Genomic DNA, 20,685 nt, shown 5'->3' on the forward strand with positions numbered 1-20,685 from the left:
TAAGAGTAGCTTAAACAAGATGGGAGTTAGAAATGACGGCAGCATTGTACCAAAGCCACGACAGTAAAGGTGGCCCCATGCTTCCAGCCCTTTCCAGTCACTTTTAAAGTGGGCAGTTCATTCAGCGTCAAGCTAAAAAAGCGAGGCTCTAAATGAACCTCCTAGGTTCTGGGAGTCTGGACAACCAGAGGCACTAAGGTAGGTTCAGTTAAAGCAGCAGTTACCTGGTGTTGAGGGGTCGAGATCCTTTCAGGGATCTGCAAGGGCAAAATTATTTTCATAATCTAAAGCATTTTTTTCCTCACTGTGTTGATACATGAACTGAGAGTGCTAAAAGTAGCGCTGAGCAAAAGCGCTGGTGCTTTTGCAAAAATCATGGCAGTGGTACCAACCTGCCCTAGTAGTCAGTGTGTTCTTCACCACTGTATACTCACGATAAAAAAAACAAAAATTCAGGCCAGTTTCATTTAAGGATGTCCTTAATAAGCAGTAAAAATAGTTTATAAAACCGTTGAGTAAATCTTTTTAACACTGTCACAAAACGGAAATTATGCGTAAAGCACTTGTGCCGCACACCGAAGTACAATGGCTGTCTCAAGGAAAAGCACTCACAGAGCCAAGTTAGGAGCTCAATGAACTGCTTCTGTCAAAGGACACCATTTTTACTATTGCAAACTGTGGTTGTTCAGACTTGGGTATTTAGCATACCTTTTCTTGAAAACAAATGAACTGGTGAGTTCAAGGAGGACAGGTGACAGTAATTGTTGCCCATGATAAAACTTTAGCTTTCAAGCAAAAATTAAAATTTTTGGAAAACTTGTATCTGCTGCTTTGAACTCAACAGCTTCCCAAAACTTACTATTACCTCATCATCAGAAATACCTTTCAACAGTGAGGTATAATGAAATGTTCTGAGGTGTAATGAAATGGGTCAACATTTAGATCTGCCTAAATCAGCCAGTGTTTTCCAAATGACCAATGCAAGATACTTCAAAATCATGCAAAGGTATACCAGTGGATTTTTATATAACCGAGTATAGAATTTCATTGATATGGTTTCAGATTCCACACTGCACCTAATGTTTAAGAAACTTCCACTTATTGAGTTTTGATGTAATATCAAAGAATACCAGAGTTGTTTGAAAAGGCTGTTAAAAGGAACCTCCCTTTCCCAGCTACATACCTGATTTCCTTCATATACGTCAATCAAACATCTAAACAGACTGAAGAAAATGATAATCCTGTTAAATTCTATTAAGGCAGACATTTGATTTGGAAAAAAAAAAAAGGTAAAATGATGACATTTCTTTTTGCTTTTTTAGAAAAGCTATTTTTCATTAAAATGCTATTCATGAACATCTAATAGGTTTATTAGATTTAAAAAATTTATTTTAACTTCAAATATAGTGACTATTGATATAGTATATATAAACAAAAATTCTTTGGAGTTCTCAATTCTTAAAGGTTTCCCTACCAAAAAGCTGGCGTGCGGAAATAAATTTGTAATGCCACCTCCTGGCAAGACCTGAATCACTGCCTCTCCTAAACTCTAACCAGTCACCAAGGTAATTGAGTCCTTGGCCTCAGTCCTGCGAATAAGGTGATCCACAGACTTTAAAGTGCCCGTGTGGGCTGAATCATACAGAGAAAATATTTTGGGAAGAGGTTTTTCTTACTGTGACCATTTGTAACAGTTTCTTGTTTGAAATCATCCAACGGGAAACTGAACACTTTCCACCTATCTTTCTCTTTTCAACGTGCCTCGTTTTCTTGATGATCTTGAGTACAGTACTGGCTGGAACTGTTGATGGTATGAAAAACTTCCTCTGTTTGTAGATTTTAAATGGAGGGACTCCTGACATTCCTTCCAGTGGCCTACTACCGGGGCAGGCTCAGGAAAACCCAGGTTATCCATACTCTGAGAGCTCCTCTATTCTCGGTAAGTAGCATTATTACCCCTTTCCACTACAATGGGCTTGTGTAACATCGGGCATAAAGTCTGTTTTAAGAACTGAATGAATAAAACAAGCTAGTTCCAGATAAATTTTTTAAGAACTAAGTTTAAAGGTTTAAAATTTGTTTAAAATGTGTTTAAAACTTTACCTCAAAGTTGAATTTAATGGTTGAGTTCTGGTGGGGGGGCCTCCAGATTTGTCCCTGGAACTCGAAAGGAGACTCCAGCAGCCTGGCTACAGGCTTTTCCCGTGTGGGCCATCAGCCCTTCATTGGGAGAGCTAATGAAGGTTCAGATATTAAGCCTGGAAGGATGATCAATAAGTATTTCAGTGGGTATTAAAAGTGGTAAAGAGTTTGCTTCTCCCATCTCAGCCATCTTTTTCTCTATTTGTCTTTCTGGATTTTTTTTTCCCCTAATCCCTACCTTCCTGTTTGTCTTTCCTTCTGTATGCTCCTCCTTGTAACTGGTTATGTCAGAATATTAAAATGAGGTAAACTCAAATGCTTTAATCGTTATTGCATTTTAAGTGCTTTGTTTCTAGAAAGTTGGTTCTTCTCTCTGAAACACACTAAAGTTAAGAAAATAAATTATGGCAATGCAGCCCCAAAAGCAGTCTCCTCCGCCCTTCCCACCTTCTTGTTAAGTACATTTCTTAACAAAAGTGTGTTTAGGAACTGCTTACTCAAGTTTAACATGTTTTGGTATTATGACCGGTCTTTATCTCCTCCTACAGGTGAGAACCCTCACATAGGCATAGACATGATAGAAAACGACCAAGGCTCAAGTAGTCCCAGTAATGATGAAGCAGCAATGGCCGTCATAATGAGTCTCTTGGAAGCAGATGCTGGACTGGGTGGTCCTGTTGACTTTAGCGACTTGCCTTGGCCGCTGTAAACACTACATGTTGCTTTGGCAACAGCTGCAGTATCAAAGTGCATTACTGGTGGAGTTTTACAGTCTGTGAAGCTTACTGGATAAGGAGAGAACAGCTTTTATGTACTGTCTTCATAAAAGCCATCTCAGAGCCATTGATACAAGTCAATCTTACTATGTGTAACTTCAGACAAAGTGGAAATAAGCCTGCTCCAGTGTTTCCTCATCATCGATTATTGGGCTAGCTGTGGATAGCTTGCATTAATTGTATATTTTGGATTCTGTTTGTGTTGAATTTTTTAATCATCGTGCACAGAAGCATCATTGGTAGCTTTTATATGCAAATGGTCATTTCAGATGTATGGTGTTTTTACACTACAGAGAAGTCCCCCATGTGGATATTTCTTATACTAATTGTATCATAAAGCCGTTTATTCTTCCTTGTAAGAATCCTTTACTATAAATATGGGTTAAAGTATAATGTATTAGACAGTTAAATATTTTTAATAAATGTTTCCCTTGTTCTATAAATACTGTTCACATTTCAAATAATAGAAAAAAATCCTATGTGCTGCAGGGCTGGATCAGTTTTCTACTGTGGCTGTTTCAGGACAATCCATGCCAATAACATTTACAGTGCCTTTCTGGCCTTCAGTAACAGCTCCAGGACTTACATAATTTTCCTGTTAGTAGCCTAGCCGTACTGTTAAAATAATCTCCCAATTACTGCAATTTTATGTTAGTATGGTGATGTTACTGCTTAAACACAAATTTCAAATCCTGTGAATACAAATTCAATGGGCTTCTTTCCTACAACTCGTCTCCTCTCTGCTCACGGTGTGGCTTCACACATTAAGTACTTCCACTTCCTTCCAGAGTATCTTTTTAAAAAGCACTTGCACAAATAGTTTGCTAAGAAGAGCAACACAGTATAATGGACAAAACACTGAAACTTGAGGTTATAGGATAATCTCATAAAGTTATTTCACCCATCTTCTTAGGTTTGACTAGAAAATGTTTTTTCAGTCAAACACTACTGTGGATTCGTAGGGAATCAATCTAAGTGCTTCCTCACACACAAATCAGGAGTTCCATGAGCTACTAGGTAGTTTCTAGTTATGTTAATACCAACAAGACAGGAAATCTGCTAATTATGAGACAAAGCATCTGGTCAAGATGGTTATAAAGTTAATCAGAAACATTAAAACAATGGAATTTTATTTTGATGAAAAACTTGAGTTTACAATCATTTAGTAAATGAAGAGCCAACACTTCATCTTCCTATCCCATAACTCTTAAGAAAAAAAATTAGTAAATAAATATCTGAACAGATTAAGGGTAAGGCAGACTGGATAATAAACCACCTCTGATGTTCACACTTCCCGCATGTGACTCACTCTAAAAGGGCGAAAACGGCACTGGAGAGAAATAAGATATGGGCATTGGATCTCCTCCAAATCACTCCGATAAGCCCAATGATAAATACTCTTTTGCCCATCATGGGCCGCAAGCTATACACATTTTACTGAAGGAATACTTTGATAGAAGCACTTATTTCAGTTATATTGTGCATCACAACTATAAAAATGGCTTGAACAGTTCCATTTAACCACCATTTATAAAGTGCAACTATATAATATTCTACATTTTATCCGGGGTGTGATGAATATCAACCTAAGCTCCAAAATACCCCAGCTGCCAATTTTCACCACTTCTGAAAATATCTAGATGTGTGAAAAAGGACTGTCCCCCACACAAAGAACCAATTTCACAAACCTACTGGTAAACAAATACATTTATATAACTGGAACCTCAGGATGCTAGAGTTGTACTCATTTAAAAAACCATTCAGCTACCTTTGGTCTTTAAAAAAGCCTACACTGCAATATCCTAAACATTGTCATGTGCATCTCACGATGAAGAGAGCGGCCTTGCAGTGCAGAGTGAGGAGAGCGCAGCGTCACCGTGAAGAGTAGCATGCTATGGTTTCAAGGAACATCAGCATCACAGCATCGGATTCTGTGCATCAGGATCGAGGTCGTTGTTGCCAGAAGGGGGGTGGATAGGGAGAATATCCAGCTCATCCACTTGCGGGGTTGGGTGCATGACTACCAGCTGGTCCTGGGGAATGTCTGCGGCAGCTGCTGCAAGATTGGTGATAGATTTACTCTTTACACACTGAAAGTCTACATGCCGACTCTTTCCTTCTTCCTTCTCCCAAGACATTCGAATAAAGGGTCTTTGGACATAGTTGTAAATCACTTCCGGGCGGCCCCCAGGCCTTTTCTTTACTTTTTCTTTGTAGGTAGGATAACCTGGAGGAGAGAAAAGTTTTAAAAAAACTGTGGATACACACATACACAAGCGTGCACACACGGTCCCACACACTTCTCACCCAAGTTAGTCTAAAGAGGGCTTTTCTGCTGTAGTTCCTGAACAAATTAAAACAAAGAAAGGAAACCAGTATTCCATCTCCTTAGTCATCAGTTCAACAGCCAGAAACAGAAATCCTGCTGATGCAATTCACACAAGTTTCCACCATCCTCTCAGCCACTCAATACACTAACCACCAGAAAAATATTCTTGAAGTAAAAACATGGAGGGGATAGGTCCTGAATATGGTGGTATGTAGTTTGGTGCATCTTGGGCTCTACCTGTGTATCCTTACGATCCCTGAACCCTTCCCTTCACAGGGTTATCTGGCCTCGAGGCCTGCAAGTTATTGCCACATTAGCCTTCTAATTTCCTTAAACCTAAATCTCATCTTTACATTGCCTTGGGTTTTTTCTTTCTTTTTTTTTTTTGTTAAAAGATAAAGAGCTATAGAGTTCTCCAGCTTCACCGGTTCTAGGCGTACTTTTTTTTTTGTTTGTTTGTTAAAGATTTTATTTATTTATTCGACAGAGATAGAGACAGCCAGCGAGAGAGGGAACACAAGCAGGGGGAGTGGGAGAGGAAGAAGCAGGCTCACAGCGGAGGAGCCTGATGTGGGGCTCGATCCCATAACGCCAGGATCACGCCCTGAGCCGAAGGCAGACGCTCAACCGCTGTGCCACCCAGGCGCCCCTCTAGGCGTACTTCTGCACCTAGGTCAGCAAAGCCAATATTTTAAGCCCCTTATCATTTTAACAGTACTCCCAACAACCAAGCAGTTCATCCAGGTTGGTGATTCCAAAGCTGCTTCTTCCGATTAATTATATCTTCCTCTTCTTGCATAAATACTGAAAAGTAACAATTAGTGAAGACAATTCTAGTTTGGAAAAAGTTTCAGTCATTTACCAGTAAGGCAATTTTTCCAAAGACAGATACCCCTTAGAAACTATTATAAGTCCCTTCCCTCCCTCCTACTACCAAGAATTGCTAGTTTAGACCAGGGATTGGCAAACATTTTCTGTAAAGGGCCAGACAGTAAATATTTCAGGCTCATTTTCAGCTTCTCTTGCAACTACTCAACTATGCCACTGTAAAGTGAAACCAGCCACAGAAATATGTAAATGAATGAGCATGTCTATGTTCCGATAAACCTATTTATAAAAAACAGGCAATGTGGGGGGTCAGAAATAGGCAATGGGCTAGATTTGGCTCATGGGCCACAGACTGTATTAGAATCAGAAAAAAAGGCCAAGGTCACTTAATTATTCAGTCATACATAGGATTTGAACACAAGCAATGTGGCCCCAGAACCTTTAATCTTTACACTATGCCACGTTATGCCAAGGAAGATACTTTGTTCTTAGTAAGGGCACTTTAAAATAAAAGAAGTATCTGACATAGCATCTGGAAAAATTCATTTAAATCACAAAGTAAAAGCCTGTATGTATGTGGCTCAGATAAGGGGGCTCACATTTTAAAGACCCTCTGTAGAATGTCTTGTTTCACACTTCCAGTCAATTACCATGTGCAGGGCAGCACCAGAATTCAGAAAGGTCTCCAGCTCTATTCCCTTGTCCTTGATTCCTCTTGGACTATTAGTCTTTAAAATTCCCATCTCATCATAGTACAATTTGTCCTCCACATAGAATCACCACTCTGATACAAGTGTAATCAATCATATTACATCCTTGCTTAAAAACTACCAATGATTTCCTCATGCTTCAAGGGAAAGTCCAAAGTTCTTCACGAAGTATATAAGGCTTTTTTACAACCTGGTTCCAACCTACTTGTCATCAAGCTTCAATTCAAGTATCTCTGCCTGAGAGAGGCCTTCCTCATCCTCCGAATCTGCAGTAGCTTCCAGGAGCCTTCCCTCTAGCTCTGAAATCAAACAGCTAAATCCCACTATTTACAAAATGACAGAAGACAACACACACTGGTGAAGCTAACGTGTCAGCAATTTCACTATGTTTTTAAGCCCGAAGTCTCCTCCCCTTTCTGTCAAGATCCTATTTCTGGTCATTCTTCCTCCTATGTCTCAGCAGCCCACCACTGTGATCTCCAACACCTCAACTGGTCACTGATCAACACCATTATCTTCATCAGCAGCATCACAAACATATACTGATAAATCACTATGTGCCAGGCCCTGTTTTAAGTGTTTTTCATGGATTAGTTCATTCTGTCATCAAAATAACCCTATAAAGTACTTATTAATGCTCCCATTTTAGATGAAACTGAGGCACAGAGAAGTTAAGTGCCCTGGCCAAGGTCACATAATTATTCAGTCATACATAGGATTTGAACACAAGCAATGTGGCCCCAGAACCTTTAATCTTTACACTATGCCACGTTATGCCAAGGAAGATACTTTGTTCTTAGTAAGGGCACTTTAAAATAAAAGAAGTATCTGACATAGCATCTGGAAAAATTCATTTAAGTCACAAAGTAAAAGCAATTTAAAAATGTATGCATTTAATAAGATGAAATTAAGTTTGAAATCTGTATTTAATCTGAAAATAAGTTAACTATTATTGTATCTTTAAGAACCTGTAAGCTACTAACATGCTTTCACATGCATTTTCAGATCGTCCTTTTTAGCTCTGTTGGGCTTTAAGGAACACCAATGATCACTAATGGGCATAGAACCTCTCCCTATTGTTAGGGGATCTTATGGAATAAATAATTTCTAATGGCTTTCTATCTTTTCAGATTAAAGAAGCTAATTTTTTGTTATTTATAGGTCTACTGCATGAGAATTCATTCAGTCATCATTTGAGTTTTCACAAAGTATGTATTTCTCAAATTATATTCTAAATGGGATTTTTAACTTTTCTTTTTTTCAAAAGAAAATGAATAGAAAATAATGAAAATGTCTTACCTTCTATTCCCAATCTAATCTTCTTAAGACCCCTCTCCTTCAAAACCGATTTGGCCACATCTCTGTTTTCAATGTACTTGAAAAATCTATATAATTTTGTGCTATAAATAACTGGAAACAAAAAGACAGAAATATTTTCTTATTAAAATCAAAGTACTTGGAGATGAACTTAAAATTATCTTGATCATCAAAGGGGCCTGACAGCCCTAAAAGCCCAAATAATGGATGCAGTGATGCGAAAGGATGACTAGCCAACATGACAGGATAATTCAGTACAGTTAATGTATAAGCAAATGTCTACTTAAGTTGAAACCAAAAAAAGCTTTAATAATCAATCAGGTAACCCAATCCATAGGAAGAATCTCCTTCTGAAAGATATATCATATACAAACTTATTGCAATAGGATCCGCCCCACTTTCTTCAAATAAGAGAACCAAAAGACGATGGCAATATCACATCATTATCAAGCAGGCAAAGTAAAGGACTTTGCCGTGATGCCTACAAGGCCTCGTCTGGAAGGGAAACAACTGCCTTGTCAGAGAGGATAAAATGGATACACCTTATATTTCATGGATTGAGCAACTATTAATAATTCCCCCAAAAGACAAAGACCCTCCCCACAAACTGTTTTCAATTCAGGCGAACAGCCCCATTTAATACTGATGTTAAAAATGGCAGATTCGAGCATGTTCTGCCTCGGTTAGTCTGTTTAGAGCAAACTGGCTTTGCAAAGGACAGACATTCCACTGACAACATGTTGAGTCTTCCAAATGTGCTGGGAACTTCAGGGAGTTAGACTGATGGACCCTCCTCGCCTTCTCTCTTTCAGGTGGAGTTATCTCCCTTAAAAGGTGAACTGCAAAGGTTTTTTCAAAAAAAGAAAAACACACTCACAAACCAAACATGCTGGTTTAAGAGCCAATAAAAGGAAAATACGAATACAGATGCTACTCATGGGGTAAATTTGTGATTTACATCCTTAAGATTACTGATATTTTAAGATAGAGATTTGCTGACATCTCAGAATGGATGCTGTCATAATGTCACAATTAGGAAAATCAGGCTGAAGAGGCTGTGTTTCCTTAAATGATCTTCTTTAGGTTGAAACATCTTGGCACGAAATGAAATATATTTAGACAAATTAAGTAAAAATGTTTTCAGTCCTTTTTAAGCTTCAAAGCTTAAGATGAAAAACAAAACAAACCAAAGAACACGGACATGGGAAGTGCAACAACTGAAAAGGAAAAGCCAGGTTTACCATAATCCCTCTATCACTATAATGTCACTGCTGTGTTGTACAGCTGGTTCTCCTCTCCTGGAGGCAAACTTTTTGAAAACTAAAATACAATTTATTTTGATTTGTTCATTCCTCTTTCTTAATGGAAAATAATTTAGTATATTTATTTTTAATTTTTGTTAGCCTTTCATTTTTCCTGTGTTTTGTTTCAACTTTTTATTCCACATATTGTTACAGAAAACTACTATCAGCAAAGAAGCTAGGAATGAAGAAATACAACAAAAATGCCCATTACTACAACTGTCCAGAGAAGAATCACAACGCTCATTAAGTATATCATGCAAAGGGAACATGTGGATGTAAATTCTGAAAAGTGCGAACATAACTTATGTTAAAATAATCTTTCAAAACTCTTTAGAAGTCAAAAAGAAAACCCTCAGAGTCTGCTTTGATTTTAGACAAGGATACCCCTCGGAGTCTGCTTTGTTTTGATTTTAGACAAGGATAAGTAAAATGAAAAAATGAGAGATTAAAGTATTCTGGTAACTTTCTACATTTCTGTATTTTTTACTTAATCCCTAATCTTTATCAAGTCAACACAGACTGGACTACAGAACAAGACACTGGGCTATTTTACCTACTTCCTCAAATCATTCTTTTAACTTTATCTTCTCGAATCTATAAAACAGCTCAAAAATACTATACTGGGTTCATCAAGAAAAAAATATAAATTTTCTGACAACCAAAAGATCAAAAGGCTCTAATCAGAAAAGGTTTGAAAGTGTAGTAAGGAAAAAGTCATTGTTGCTCAAGATAAGCTGTTTTGGTCAGAAATACCTAACTATAGTTCCACAAAGCTTTCTGAAGGGTCCCTATATCCTCCAAGAACGCATAGGATACTAAAAAGGGAATATCTTAGAACTTAAAGTCACCCTAGAAATCAATGCGTTGAAGCTTCTCATTTTATATACTAATAACAATTCATCTAAAAAACCAGCTGATTTTTTATAATCTATTTACTCCCGGATCTACTTCCCTAGAAGGCTTCTTTCTAAATGCAAAGAAAAAAAAAAATCCATCAAGATCCAGACCCTCAACAAAGCACAAACCATTTCTGTGCATGACAGGGGTGGGCATAGTTCTTCTGTGAAGTGCCAGAGAGTAAATACTTCGGGCTTTGCGAGCCATGCGGTCTGTGTTGCAACTACTCAACTCTGCCATTGTAGCGCAAAAGCAGCCATAGACGAGACATAAAAGTTTATTTCTAAAAACAGGCAATAGGCTGGATTTTGACCCACAGGCCATAGTTTGCTGACTCCTGACACAGGTAAGCGTTCAATTTCTTTATAAAAACTGTCCTTTGATCAGTATTCTAGAAGACACAATCTGTGATGATTTAAGACAGAAAACGCGCCACAGCACTTACTTTGTGAGTACTCCTCTCCCATCTGCGGTGGGTACTCTTCATCCCAGTCAACCACATCGTCATCTGTAAGGACTACTATGTGGCATTCTCTTTCCCCACTCTGGGCACTAGCTACCATGAGAGGCAGGATCATTTCTTCCAGATAAAATTCAAACTGTCTACGAGCACCATCATTTGATAACTCATGCATTAGGGCACCTGAAATGAAACCCACAAAAATACCTTCATTTCTTTTTGATGACTGATCAGTAAAAGAGCAGAATCAACACACACAGAAAACATCAGGTTATTTCAGCATCTACTGTGCAACCCTAGAGACAAAATACAGTGGTTATTCTTTAGTCAACAAAACCTCTCCTAAGAAGAGATTTTACAAACTGTAGAGCCTACAGCAAGAAGGACCAATTAAAAGCATCTAACACAAGTGCCTTCATTTCATACTTCAGGAAATGATCTACCTAAGGTTGTAAAACTAATTTACAAAATCAAAATTAAATTCCCCAACCTCACCCTAGCCCAGGGAGTTTTTTACTGTATCGTGTTGTCTTCCATCAATATATGCAATTATATCTTAAAAGTATATCTTAAGGATGTTTTCAGATTGTCCCTATGAACTAAAATAGCTCCCATAATTCCATCTCCCATGCTTGCTTTCTCAGAAAATTATTTGCAAACAACATTGATATTTTGGCGTAGGAAAAGAAGTAAACTGGCTTTGGGATAAGGAAGGCAAAATGTCAAGCAGAATGCAGCATAGTACAGGACTTACGTAGCAGACCTGACCCTAGAAGTCAGAGGGGTAAAAGATAATTTCACTTCACCCTCATTAAGTATGGACATAATGAATAACTTCAATTTCCCAAATACATGGCCACAAAATCACCTGCATTGACCTAATTTTTTCCCCCCTATGACATTGGCAGTGTCCTATCTCCTATTTAAGGTACTACTAGTTCAGGAACTACCGGGAGGGTCAGAGCAGGAACTAGAATTCCATCTAATCTACAGTCTCCCAGGGTAGAGCTTTTCCCCCTAGAACAGGTTGCTAATTACATAATAATTATTAATAATATACAGTGATATAATAAGTGAATAAATAACATGTGTTATTATTTAGCCATGCCTCTCTCTAGGCCGGCTACTTTCCATTATGACTTCTTTTTAAATTCCCTCGATTGCCAAACTCCTAGATAAATCAACACATTCGTTTTCCTTTAACTTTTGAACCAATTCCAATCTGGCTTCCACACTCAGTATTCCTCAAAACAGCTCTCAATATAGTCTCCAAATGACCTTTAGATTGTTAAAAATAATGAACACGTTTTGATCCTGTTCTTATCTGACTTCACGGTTGAATCTCTTAAAGGGACCACCACCCTCTTTTTAAAACACCCTCTTCCCCTAAGAATCTCTGATGCCATTATCCCTGGTTTTCTTTCTCCTCTGGATGTTCTTCTTTGATCATCTTTGCCAACCCTTTCTCCTCTAGCTGTTCATTAAATACTGATGTTTCTCAAAACAATTTTCCTTTCCTCTCTTACCTTATGCTGGTAATTCCCAAATTTATTTGACTAATTCTTGTCTTCTATATTCTAGATGTATTATACTCAACTACCTTCTGGAAATCTCCACTGGGATGCTACTTCACAGGTACCTCAAACTCAATATATTCAAAAGTGAATTTAATCATATCTGCCTCTCCCTGCAGTGTTTTCCAAATCAGTAAATGGCATCATCCTCCAATCATTTCTCAGAATCATCTCAGAAGAATGCCAGGCATATAGGAGGAACTTAAATACTTGTAGAATAAATAAACGAACCCTTGATTCCTCTTTCATCTCTTAATTCAACCATTTCCCAATCCCTATCAAGTCCGCCTCTTAAATGCACCTTGAATTGTGTCATTTTCTTTTCTGGGAAGACGCTAACCAAAGATAACTGTAGAATCTCTTATGCCACATGCTGTTCTGCAATGGGACCTTGACATCTCCTTCCTGGAGGGGGAGTCTAATTCCCCTCCCCTTTAACCTAGGCTGGTCATACTGACTTGCTTGTAACCAGAGCAGCATGGCAGAGGTGACAGCGCATGACTTGCGGTTTTGCCTTGGCCCTGGGTAATGCTCACTCTCCGAGTGCTTCCCTGCTGAGCCCAGTCTCAGACTTGGAGAAGCCCAAGATGCACGCAGAGGCCACATGCAGGTTCTCTGTTTGACAGTCCTAGCTGAACCCGGCCTTTGAGTCATCCCAGTGCAAGCAGCAGACTTGTGAGTGAAGAAGCCTGCAGCCTTCTGCGTCACCTCAGCCCTTCAATTATTCATAAAATGAGACCTCAGACAGAGTGAAGCAGACACAAACCACCTCTGCTGTACCTTGTCTGAATTCTTGACCCACAGAATAAAAATTATACTCTATGCTAATGGTTTGTTACATAGCAATACTTAACCAGAACACACTCCATCCCCAATGCCCCCACCAAGTCCAAGTCATCTTTAACTCTCACCCAAACTACAATAAAACCTAATTACATTTCCCCAACATCTACTTTTGCCCCTGTGTAATTTATCTTTCCCCCAGCAGTCAAATTATGCATCTCCTCTACTTTAAATCTTTCATGGGTTATAGTATCCTTAGAATAAAAGTCCCAAATCCTCAACTTGGTCCATAAAGACCTATTACATAAAAATGGAGATTACAGACCAGTGTGTAGAGTCATTTAAAAAATATTTTCTTTAAACACTACATATAGATATATATCCTACATAAATCCTATATATGTGTATGTGTGTGTATGTATCTCGCACCTAAATTTAGCCTGGCCCATATTTCTCTCCTACACTTTGAACATGTATACCCAATGCCCAACAAACCATTTCCACTTGGATGTCTAATAAGTATTTCAAATTTAACATGTCCCAAATCAAGCTTCTAAATTTCTGCTCCCCATGAAGTCTTCCCCCATCTCACTTAATGGCAACTCCACATTTCCAATTAAAGTCCTCTTCTCTCTTCCCCATCTCATAACTCAATCAACAAGCAAATCCTGACCAATATATCCAGAATTTGACACCTCCCACTGCTTCCACCCTGATTTAAGCCACCACCATCTCTTACTTGAATTATGGCAATAGCTTCCTAAAGATAGCTTTACTTTTTATCTTAATTCCCCTCGCAATCCATTTCCAACATAACAGTCTAGAGTAATTCTTTTAAACCGCAGTCAGATCAGGACTACAGCACTGCACAACTCTATACTGAATTCTGTGTGAACAGTGCTCCCACGAAATGGTACAACCTCGTGGATCATACCACTCCTCTGTTCAAAACACTCCAACGGCTTCCCACGTCACTCAGAGTAAAAGCCAAAAGATAAAAGTCCTACATGACCTAAGTCCCCTCCTACCCTCATCTCCTACTGCGGACACTCTCACTTACTTCTCTCCAACTCTTTGCTGCTTTCAGACATGTCAGGCAAGCTGCCTCAACCCTTGCACTCACTGTTAACCTCTATTGAAATTACGTTTTCCTCTCCAGTTAAGGCTTCTCTGGCTGCTCTATGTCCCTTCCTTACTTTCCCCCCTCCTCAGCACTGATCACTAACATACTGTATGTTATTTGTTCACCTGGTTTGTCTGTCTTCCCCAAAAGAGTGTAAATTCCACTAAAAAGGAAGTTTTGCCTCGTCTGTTCATGCTGCATCCCCAGAACTTACAACAGACTGGTAGAGAATGAACAGTCATCAGATGTTTATTCAGTTAATAAATTTTGTTTTCTCCCTACTTCTCTAGCCTTACTTCTCAGCACTCACACTCCATCCCTCTTCTCTAGCCATACTTCCCCCTTCTTTCAGTTCCTTAAGCATGTCATATTCCCTCCAACCTCCGCAAATACATTTTCTGCTATCTGGTACAGTCAGCATCTTATCCATTTGCCACTCCTTTAGGTCTCAACTTTAATGTCATTTAGATAATAACTTCCCACAACCTCTTTACCATACACTTCTCATAGCATCTCATTTCTTCACCATATTTTTTTCACAGCTTTTCATTACTTGTCAAATGCCTATCTTCCCCACTAGACTATAAACTCCATAAAGGCAGGGACAAGGTCTGTCTTGTTCATCACTACATTTACATGGAACTCACAAAAAGCATGAGTAAGAGGCGGGGGAGGGGGGATTACAAGTTAAGTAGTAAACTAGAAACACATAGCTGATACGTAAGAATTAGAGATAAAGTATTGGAAATCCACAGTGTATAGGGAGTGTTTGAAGCCATAATGATGAATGGCATCACTTAGAATAAATGCATAGATTCTGTGAGAGAGAAGGGAGCTTAAGACAAAACACTTAGGAATGAGCATATTCAAGAGATCAAGATCAGAGAGCAAGTGAGAGAAGGATAAACAGAAGGCCTAAAAGAAGGATGTTAAAGAGCCAAAGGAAGAAAGAGTCAAGAAGAAAGGAGTGACTTAACAGTGACATCTAAAGAAAATGCCTTCAAAGACAGGGATGCCAGAATTACCACTAAATTTTTAAACATTTTTTTTTTTTAAAGATTTTATTTATTTATGTGAAAGAGAGACAGCCAGCGAGAGAGGGAACAGAGCAGGCGAGTGAGAGAGGAAGAAGCAGGCTCCCAGCAGAGGAGCCCGATGTGGGACCCGATCCCGGAACGCCAGGATCACGCCCTGAGCCGAAGGCAGACGCTTTAACGACTGCGCTACCCAGGTGCCCCTAAATTTTTAAACATTGTTCAAAATATTCTAGCCAATTCACTAAGACAAAAAAAAAATATATATATGAAGTGTTATTTACAACAGAGCCAGTTACCCACAAAGAATATAGGAGAACCAACTAAAAAACTATTAGAAATAAAGAGAGTTCTGTTAGGTGGCTAAATACAAATGTACAAAATTCAAAAATTTTCTTATATGTTAGTAGTTAGAAAATTTAAACATACTCTACACATAACAAAAATACATAGTATCAAAAAATAAACAAGATCAGAGCAGAAATAAAAGACATAAAAGAAAACTTAGTAAATGGGAAGACAGCAGTTGGAGGAGACAGAAAATATGTTAATTTTTCTAAAACATTAACTTCAAAGAATTCCAATGAAAGCTTTAAAATATTTTAAATAATTTTTTTACTATCTACAACAGACATAGGTCAGATTTGAGTCTGTGTGAGGCGGAGGATTACTTTATATAAAGAGGAAAAGACTAATGATACTAGAGAAGAAGACAACAATTAGAATAGGGTCCTAAAAAATTCATGAGGGAATAAAATAATTTATTCATTCAGCAAATGTTTACTGAGTCCTTACTATGTGGCAGGCAGGCACTATGGACACAAAGTTGAAAAGGTATAGATAGTTCCTTGTATAATTTTAAGACACAGACAGCTTAGTGTAATGTGCCATTCCAATATTCAGTAAAGGCACATATTAACAGGAAACAATTCAGTTTTGGACTCCAGTCTACACCTACAGTATCCTTTTATGTTTTTACAAGGCCATTTTGTCTCTTCAAATTCTACACAGTGCTTTAATAAAGTCTATGAGAATCTCTGTATTTTTAAAAATATGTACAAGTATTCTAGAAACAGTTACAATTATTTAAAAGTCAAAAGTCTAGAAAAACATTATACATATTTTACATAAAGCCTCTTACCTTTAATTCCATAACAAACAAATGAGACTTAACAGTGATGACAGGGTCTATGTCCAAAGGATTAAAAAACCAAATCCATGTTGTTGTTTTTTTTATCTGACAGTCCCCAAAACTATCTGTTTATATGAAATGAAATTAAAATGGTCCCATGAATTAAAAAAACATAAAACTTGAACTCAAGGATCTACAATTAGAATAATTAATGCCATGGTTTAGTAAAAACATTTTTTAAGATGTGAAAAAACGGAAACTTTGTTCAAGTTTACACATTTATGCTCTAACTATTTCACTTTAAACTTTTAAATATCATCTATAGAGAAACAGACTCAGAGGTGGACCAGCCACTTTATCCTACCTACTGATGTTTTCATGAAGACTTTCAAGAATGTTTGGCAATAATAAAGTGGTACTTAGGGGAAGACTTAATAAGACCACACATTTTCAATGAATTAGCTCTTAAACAAGCATGAAGAAAACAGCTATATTTAAGTATACAGTAGGTGCCTTAAAACTTTAAATAAAATTTCCCAGTCACGGTGCACTTGGGTGGCTTAGCGGTTAAGCGTCTGCCTTCAGCTCAGGTCATGATCCTGGGGTCCTGAGACAGAGCCCCACATCAGGCTCCCTGCTCAGTGGGAAGCCTTCTTCTCCCTCTCCCTCTGCCACTCCTCCTGCTGTCCCTTCTCAAATAAATAAATAAAATCTTTTTAAAAAATCATTTAAAATTTCCCATTCACAGTTTCTAACACACCAATCTTTGAGAAGGTATGCCAAGCTACCGGTGAGTTCAGGTTAATGAAGTAAAGATAACCATAAGTCCGGGATTAACATAAGGCTATAACCACGTGTAGGAAGCTTTTAAAATGACTTCCCACCATATAGAAGATAAAATATAAGAACATGAGTTTGGATCAAAGACCTTCCATAATGTGGCCCATTTATTTATTCTCATCTCCTTCTGGTCCTGACATAAAGTCTCTGCCCCAACTAGATTCTTTCCGAAGTATATCTTTTGCATCTTTATTCCAAAAATCTCAGCTGTTACAATCACCTCCTTATTCTACTCTTTCTAATCACTCCTATTTATTCTTTACTACCTGCGTCCTCTGAACTCTTCCCCAATCCCTCTAACCCACAATGACCTCTCCTTCTGAACTTCTCCAACCACTTAGCATCCAATTCAACATCTGAAAATTCTCCTATTCTGACTTTTCTGTGTATAATCACTCCCCACCCCCCCTCAGGCTTGGCAAAACAGTGAGACGGAAGGGTGCTGGTGAGGTGGTGAGGGGAAAATACTGATTAAAAAGTTAGGATTTCCGAAGTTCTAGACTCTGCTCTGAGGCTGTTTGCTGTTCTGAAGACAAAGTCACTTAACCCTTCATGTAAATGAGGGTTAGGTACTCAATCTAAGATCTTTAATAACAAATACTGTTTTGAGATTTGTATCTTCCACAGCAGCTTAGGATATTATCTTACATGGAGAGTACAAAAGAATTATAAATTTTTGGTGATTTCAGGAGTGAAGCCAAATACCATACTTGACCAAAGCCAGGGCTCCCAAGCTGGGAGATAAAGACTGGCAACTAATGACAGAGATGGCATCAAGGAAGAAATTAAGGAGAGTCTATCAAAAATACATATATGCATACATACAAACATACATATATATAAAATTTAATTTTTAAAGTTTTGGAAAATTGCATAAGGAACTTATAAAAATCTCAAGACTTCCATAAATCATCCTCATGGTATCAACAATGCTCTATAATCCAATTAAACAAATATTTGATGTCCACATAAATAGCACTGTTTCAGGCTTTTCATTCCAATATGTTGTAACTCTACAAACCACTCACACACAAAACATCATACTTACTGAGATCTCTACATTTAATAGTACTATATTCAAAAGAAATACAAAGGTAGTCGCATGCTTCTCTCAGTTCAGGAATAGATATGCCATCAGGACAACGGATTATTCCTGTTTTGTAGTAATCCTAAAAAAAAAAAAAAGTAAAGAATGCATAAAACATCTGGAGCACAAAGTGGCCAAAACCTTACTATTAAGGTTAAGCTGGTAGCGTTTTCAAAAACAGTGGAGCTCTGAGATTTCTGAACTGTGGAATTTTAAAGTGAGGTGCGACCTCAGCTCACCTAACCACTTTTTCATTTTACCAATAAGAAAACGTTGGCCCAGATGGGTTCACTGACTCACCTAAACAATTATTTATTAGCAGAGGAAAGATTAGAACCCAGGTCTCCCTGTTACTGATGTGTTTCTTCTCTCTACTGTATCATGACAATTCATATATATTTTCCCCTCTACAAGTTATTTTTCTATATAACTACCATCAAATTTTACAACTATTTTTTAAAAAGGAAAGCTAAGTGATATATTTTAAGGTACCTTAAATAATTGAGTAAAATTTATCATTCTTAGGGGGCGCCTGGGTGGCACAGCGGTTAAGTGTCTGCCTTCAGCTCAGGGCGTGATCCCGGCGTTATGGGATCGAGCCCCACATCAGGCTCCTCCGCTATGAGCCTGCTTCTTCCTCTCCCACTCCCCCTGCTTGTGTTCCCTCTCTCGCTAGCTGTCTCTATCTCTGTCAAATAAATAAATAAAATCTTTAAAAAAAAAAAAAAAGTTTATCGTTCTTAGTAAAGAACTTCAAAGTCATATCCAAGTATTAATATATGTAAAAAGAATGCACAATTAGATATTCTTCTTCCAAATAGTATTCTTTGGTATGTCTCATATTATGAACATTAAATAGTACTATTCCAAAATCTACTTCAAAAATTGTTAAGGGCTAGGGGCGCCTGGGTGGCACAGCGGTTAAGCATCTGCCTTCGGCTCAGGGTGTGATCCCGGCGTTATGGGATCGAGCCCCACATCAGGCTCCTCCGCTATGAGCCTGCTTCTTCCTCTCCCACTCCCCCTGCTTGTGTTCCCTCTCTCACTGGCTGTCTCTATCCCTGTCGAATAAATAAATAAAATCTTTAAAAAAAAAATTGTTAAGGGCTAGTCCCCAAATTACAGCTGAGTCGTAAATATTTTTTTTACTTGTCAACTCCACTGGGGGCTAAAGGAAGTACGGCCAGCTGAAAATTACCCGCCCCCCGCCAAATTAAGATCTGCCTCAAGCTTCTTAAGGTTCAGAGCCACAATAACACAATAAAGTTGCTACACCAGTGCAAGCAGAGGTCTTCTGGTACTTGCCCAAGTACTGACAACCCAATCAAGATCAACTTCTATTCCTGTCTTGTACCCCCAGGATCCCCTCTGCCCACTTACCCCAAAATTCTCTGAGGAAACCATATTTTCAGACTGTGGTATAAACTATCACACACTGTAAATCAAAGCTTTATCACGGATTTGAAATTACAAGTAGGGACTCTGTAATACTAATTCAAATATTCCTCAAAATAAAAGGCTAAAACCTCAAAAAAAAGGTTTAAAACTAAAATGCTAACTACTACATTTCAGATGACTTTTAAATGTTAACTGTCCACATTGCCAGTTACATGCAATAAAATATTAGAATTCAAGTAATAACATTTATTCTCAGGTAGCAAAAATGATCAACTTATTGTATTTAAGAGAATTAGGGATGGAAGAGTAACATGACTCTGGAAGTATTACCACTAAACTCTTTGAAAGAATCACCTATTTATATTTAAGAAATGACTCATCCCCCAACCTATATTTGTATCATATTATCTTTATGTACTAAAATAAAAATGTTTTTTCTTTTAAAAAGACAATATTCTACATAGAGATATCCAAATAGAACTCTGCTTCCAATACAAGTACCTACCCAAAAGGAGTTCTATGATTAAGTCAATACACGTAAGAAATAAGCACTCACCAGAATAGCTCGAAACACGGTAGAGCCAATTCCCTCTGCCACTTCATACTCTCCCTTCTCATTGGGACGTGTAAAGTTATGTTCTCTGCCAGATCCAAACATCCTATGATATTAGTAAATAATTGAGAAATATAACAATAGGATACTTCCTTCAAAGGGAAAATTTCATGTACAAAAGTAAAAAGGAATTATAATCTATTAGTAAATTAGTTAAAAAATTCTTATCAGCACTTTATTCTGATAAATGTAATAAACGAAGGATTATTAAAAATATTTCCTTTCTGATGGGAGGGGATAATAATATAGATTCCGTATCAGCAAACAAAATCAGCTGATAAAACTCAGAAGCTAAAGAACTTTTCAGCCCCTTCTTCTGGGGGGGGGGGGGGATCAAT

The 20,685-nt window shown here is 37.9% G+C and overlaps 2 protein-coding genes across 12 annotated transcripts in view; one reads left to right on the forward strand and one right to left on the reverse strand.

Annotated features, from left to right (window-relative positions):
* BMAL1 (basic helix-loop-helix ARNT like 1) overlaps positions 1 to 3,907 on the forward strand; it is a 100,800-nt gene extending 96,893 nt beyond the window's left edge. For all 6 annotated transcript variants that reach the window (XM_087855287.1, XM_087855288.1, XM_045796522.2 and 3 more), the window contains 2 exons: positions 1,837 to 1,939; positions 2,691 to 3,907. In XM_087855287.1, the coding sequence (XP_087711413.1) occupies positions 1,837 to 1,939; positions 2,691 to 2,851 (264 nt within the window). In that variant the 3' untranslated portion in view covers positions 2,852 to 3,907. The remainder of the gene's footprint in view (positions 1 to 1,836; positions 1,940 to 2,690) is intronic.
* Positions 3,908 to 4,018: 111 nt separating this feature from the next.
* The window catches only part of BTBD10 (BTB domain containing 10), a 74,505-nt gene continuing 57,838 nt past the window's right edge, over positions 4,019 to 20,685 (reverse strand). For 3 of the 6 annotated variants that reach the window (XM_087855289.1, XM_087855290.1, XM_087855291.1), the window contains 6 exons: positions 20,291 to 20,393; positions 18,298 to 18,418; positions 10,749 to 10,946; positions 8,837 to 8,941; positions 8,085 to 8,195; positions 4,019 to 5,145 (listed from right to left, as the gene is read on the reverse strand). In XM_087855289.1, the coding sequence (XP_087711415.1) occupies positions 4,835 to 5,145; positions 8,085 to 8,195; positions 8,837 to 8,941; positions 10,749 to 10,946; positions 18,298 to 18,418; positions 20,291 to 20,393 (949 nt within the window). In that variant the 3' untranslated portion in view covers positions 4,019 to 4,834. The remainder of the gene's footprint in view (positions 5,146 to 8,084; positions 8,196 to 8,836; positions 8,942 to 10,748; positions 10,947 to 18,297; positions 18,419 to 20,290; positions 20,394 to 20,685) is intronic. The other 3 variants (XM_045796526.2, XM_045796527.2, XM_045796530.2) reach the window with 1 other exon arrangement.

Source organism: Ursus americanus, chromosome 24 (assembly GCF_024610735.1).
Source record: "Ursus americanus isolate L20-20 chromosome 24, mUrsAme1.1.p, whole genome shotgun sequence".
Taxonomy (NCBI): domain Eukaryota; kingdom Metazoa; phylum Chordata; class Mammalia; order Carnivora; family Ursidae; genus Ursus; species Ursus americanus.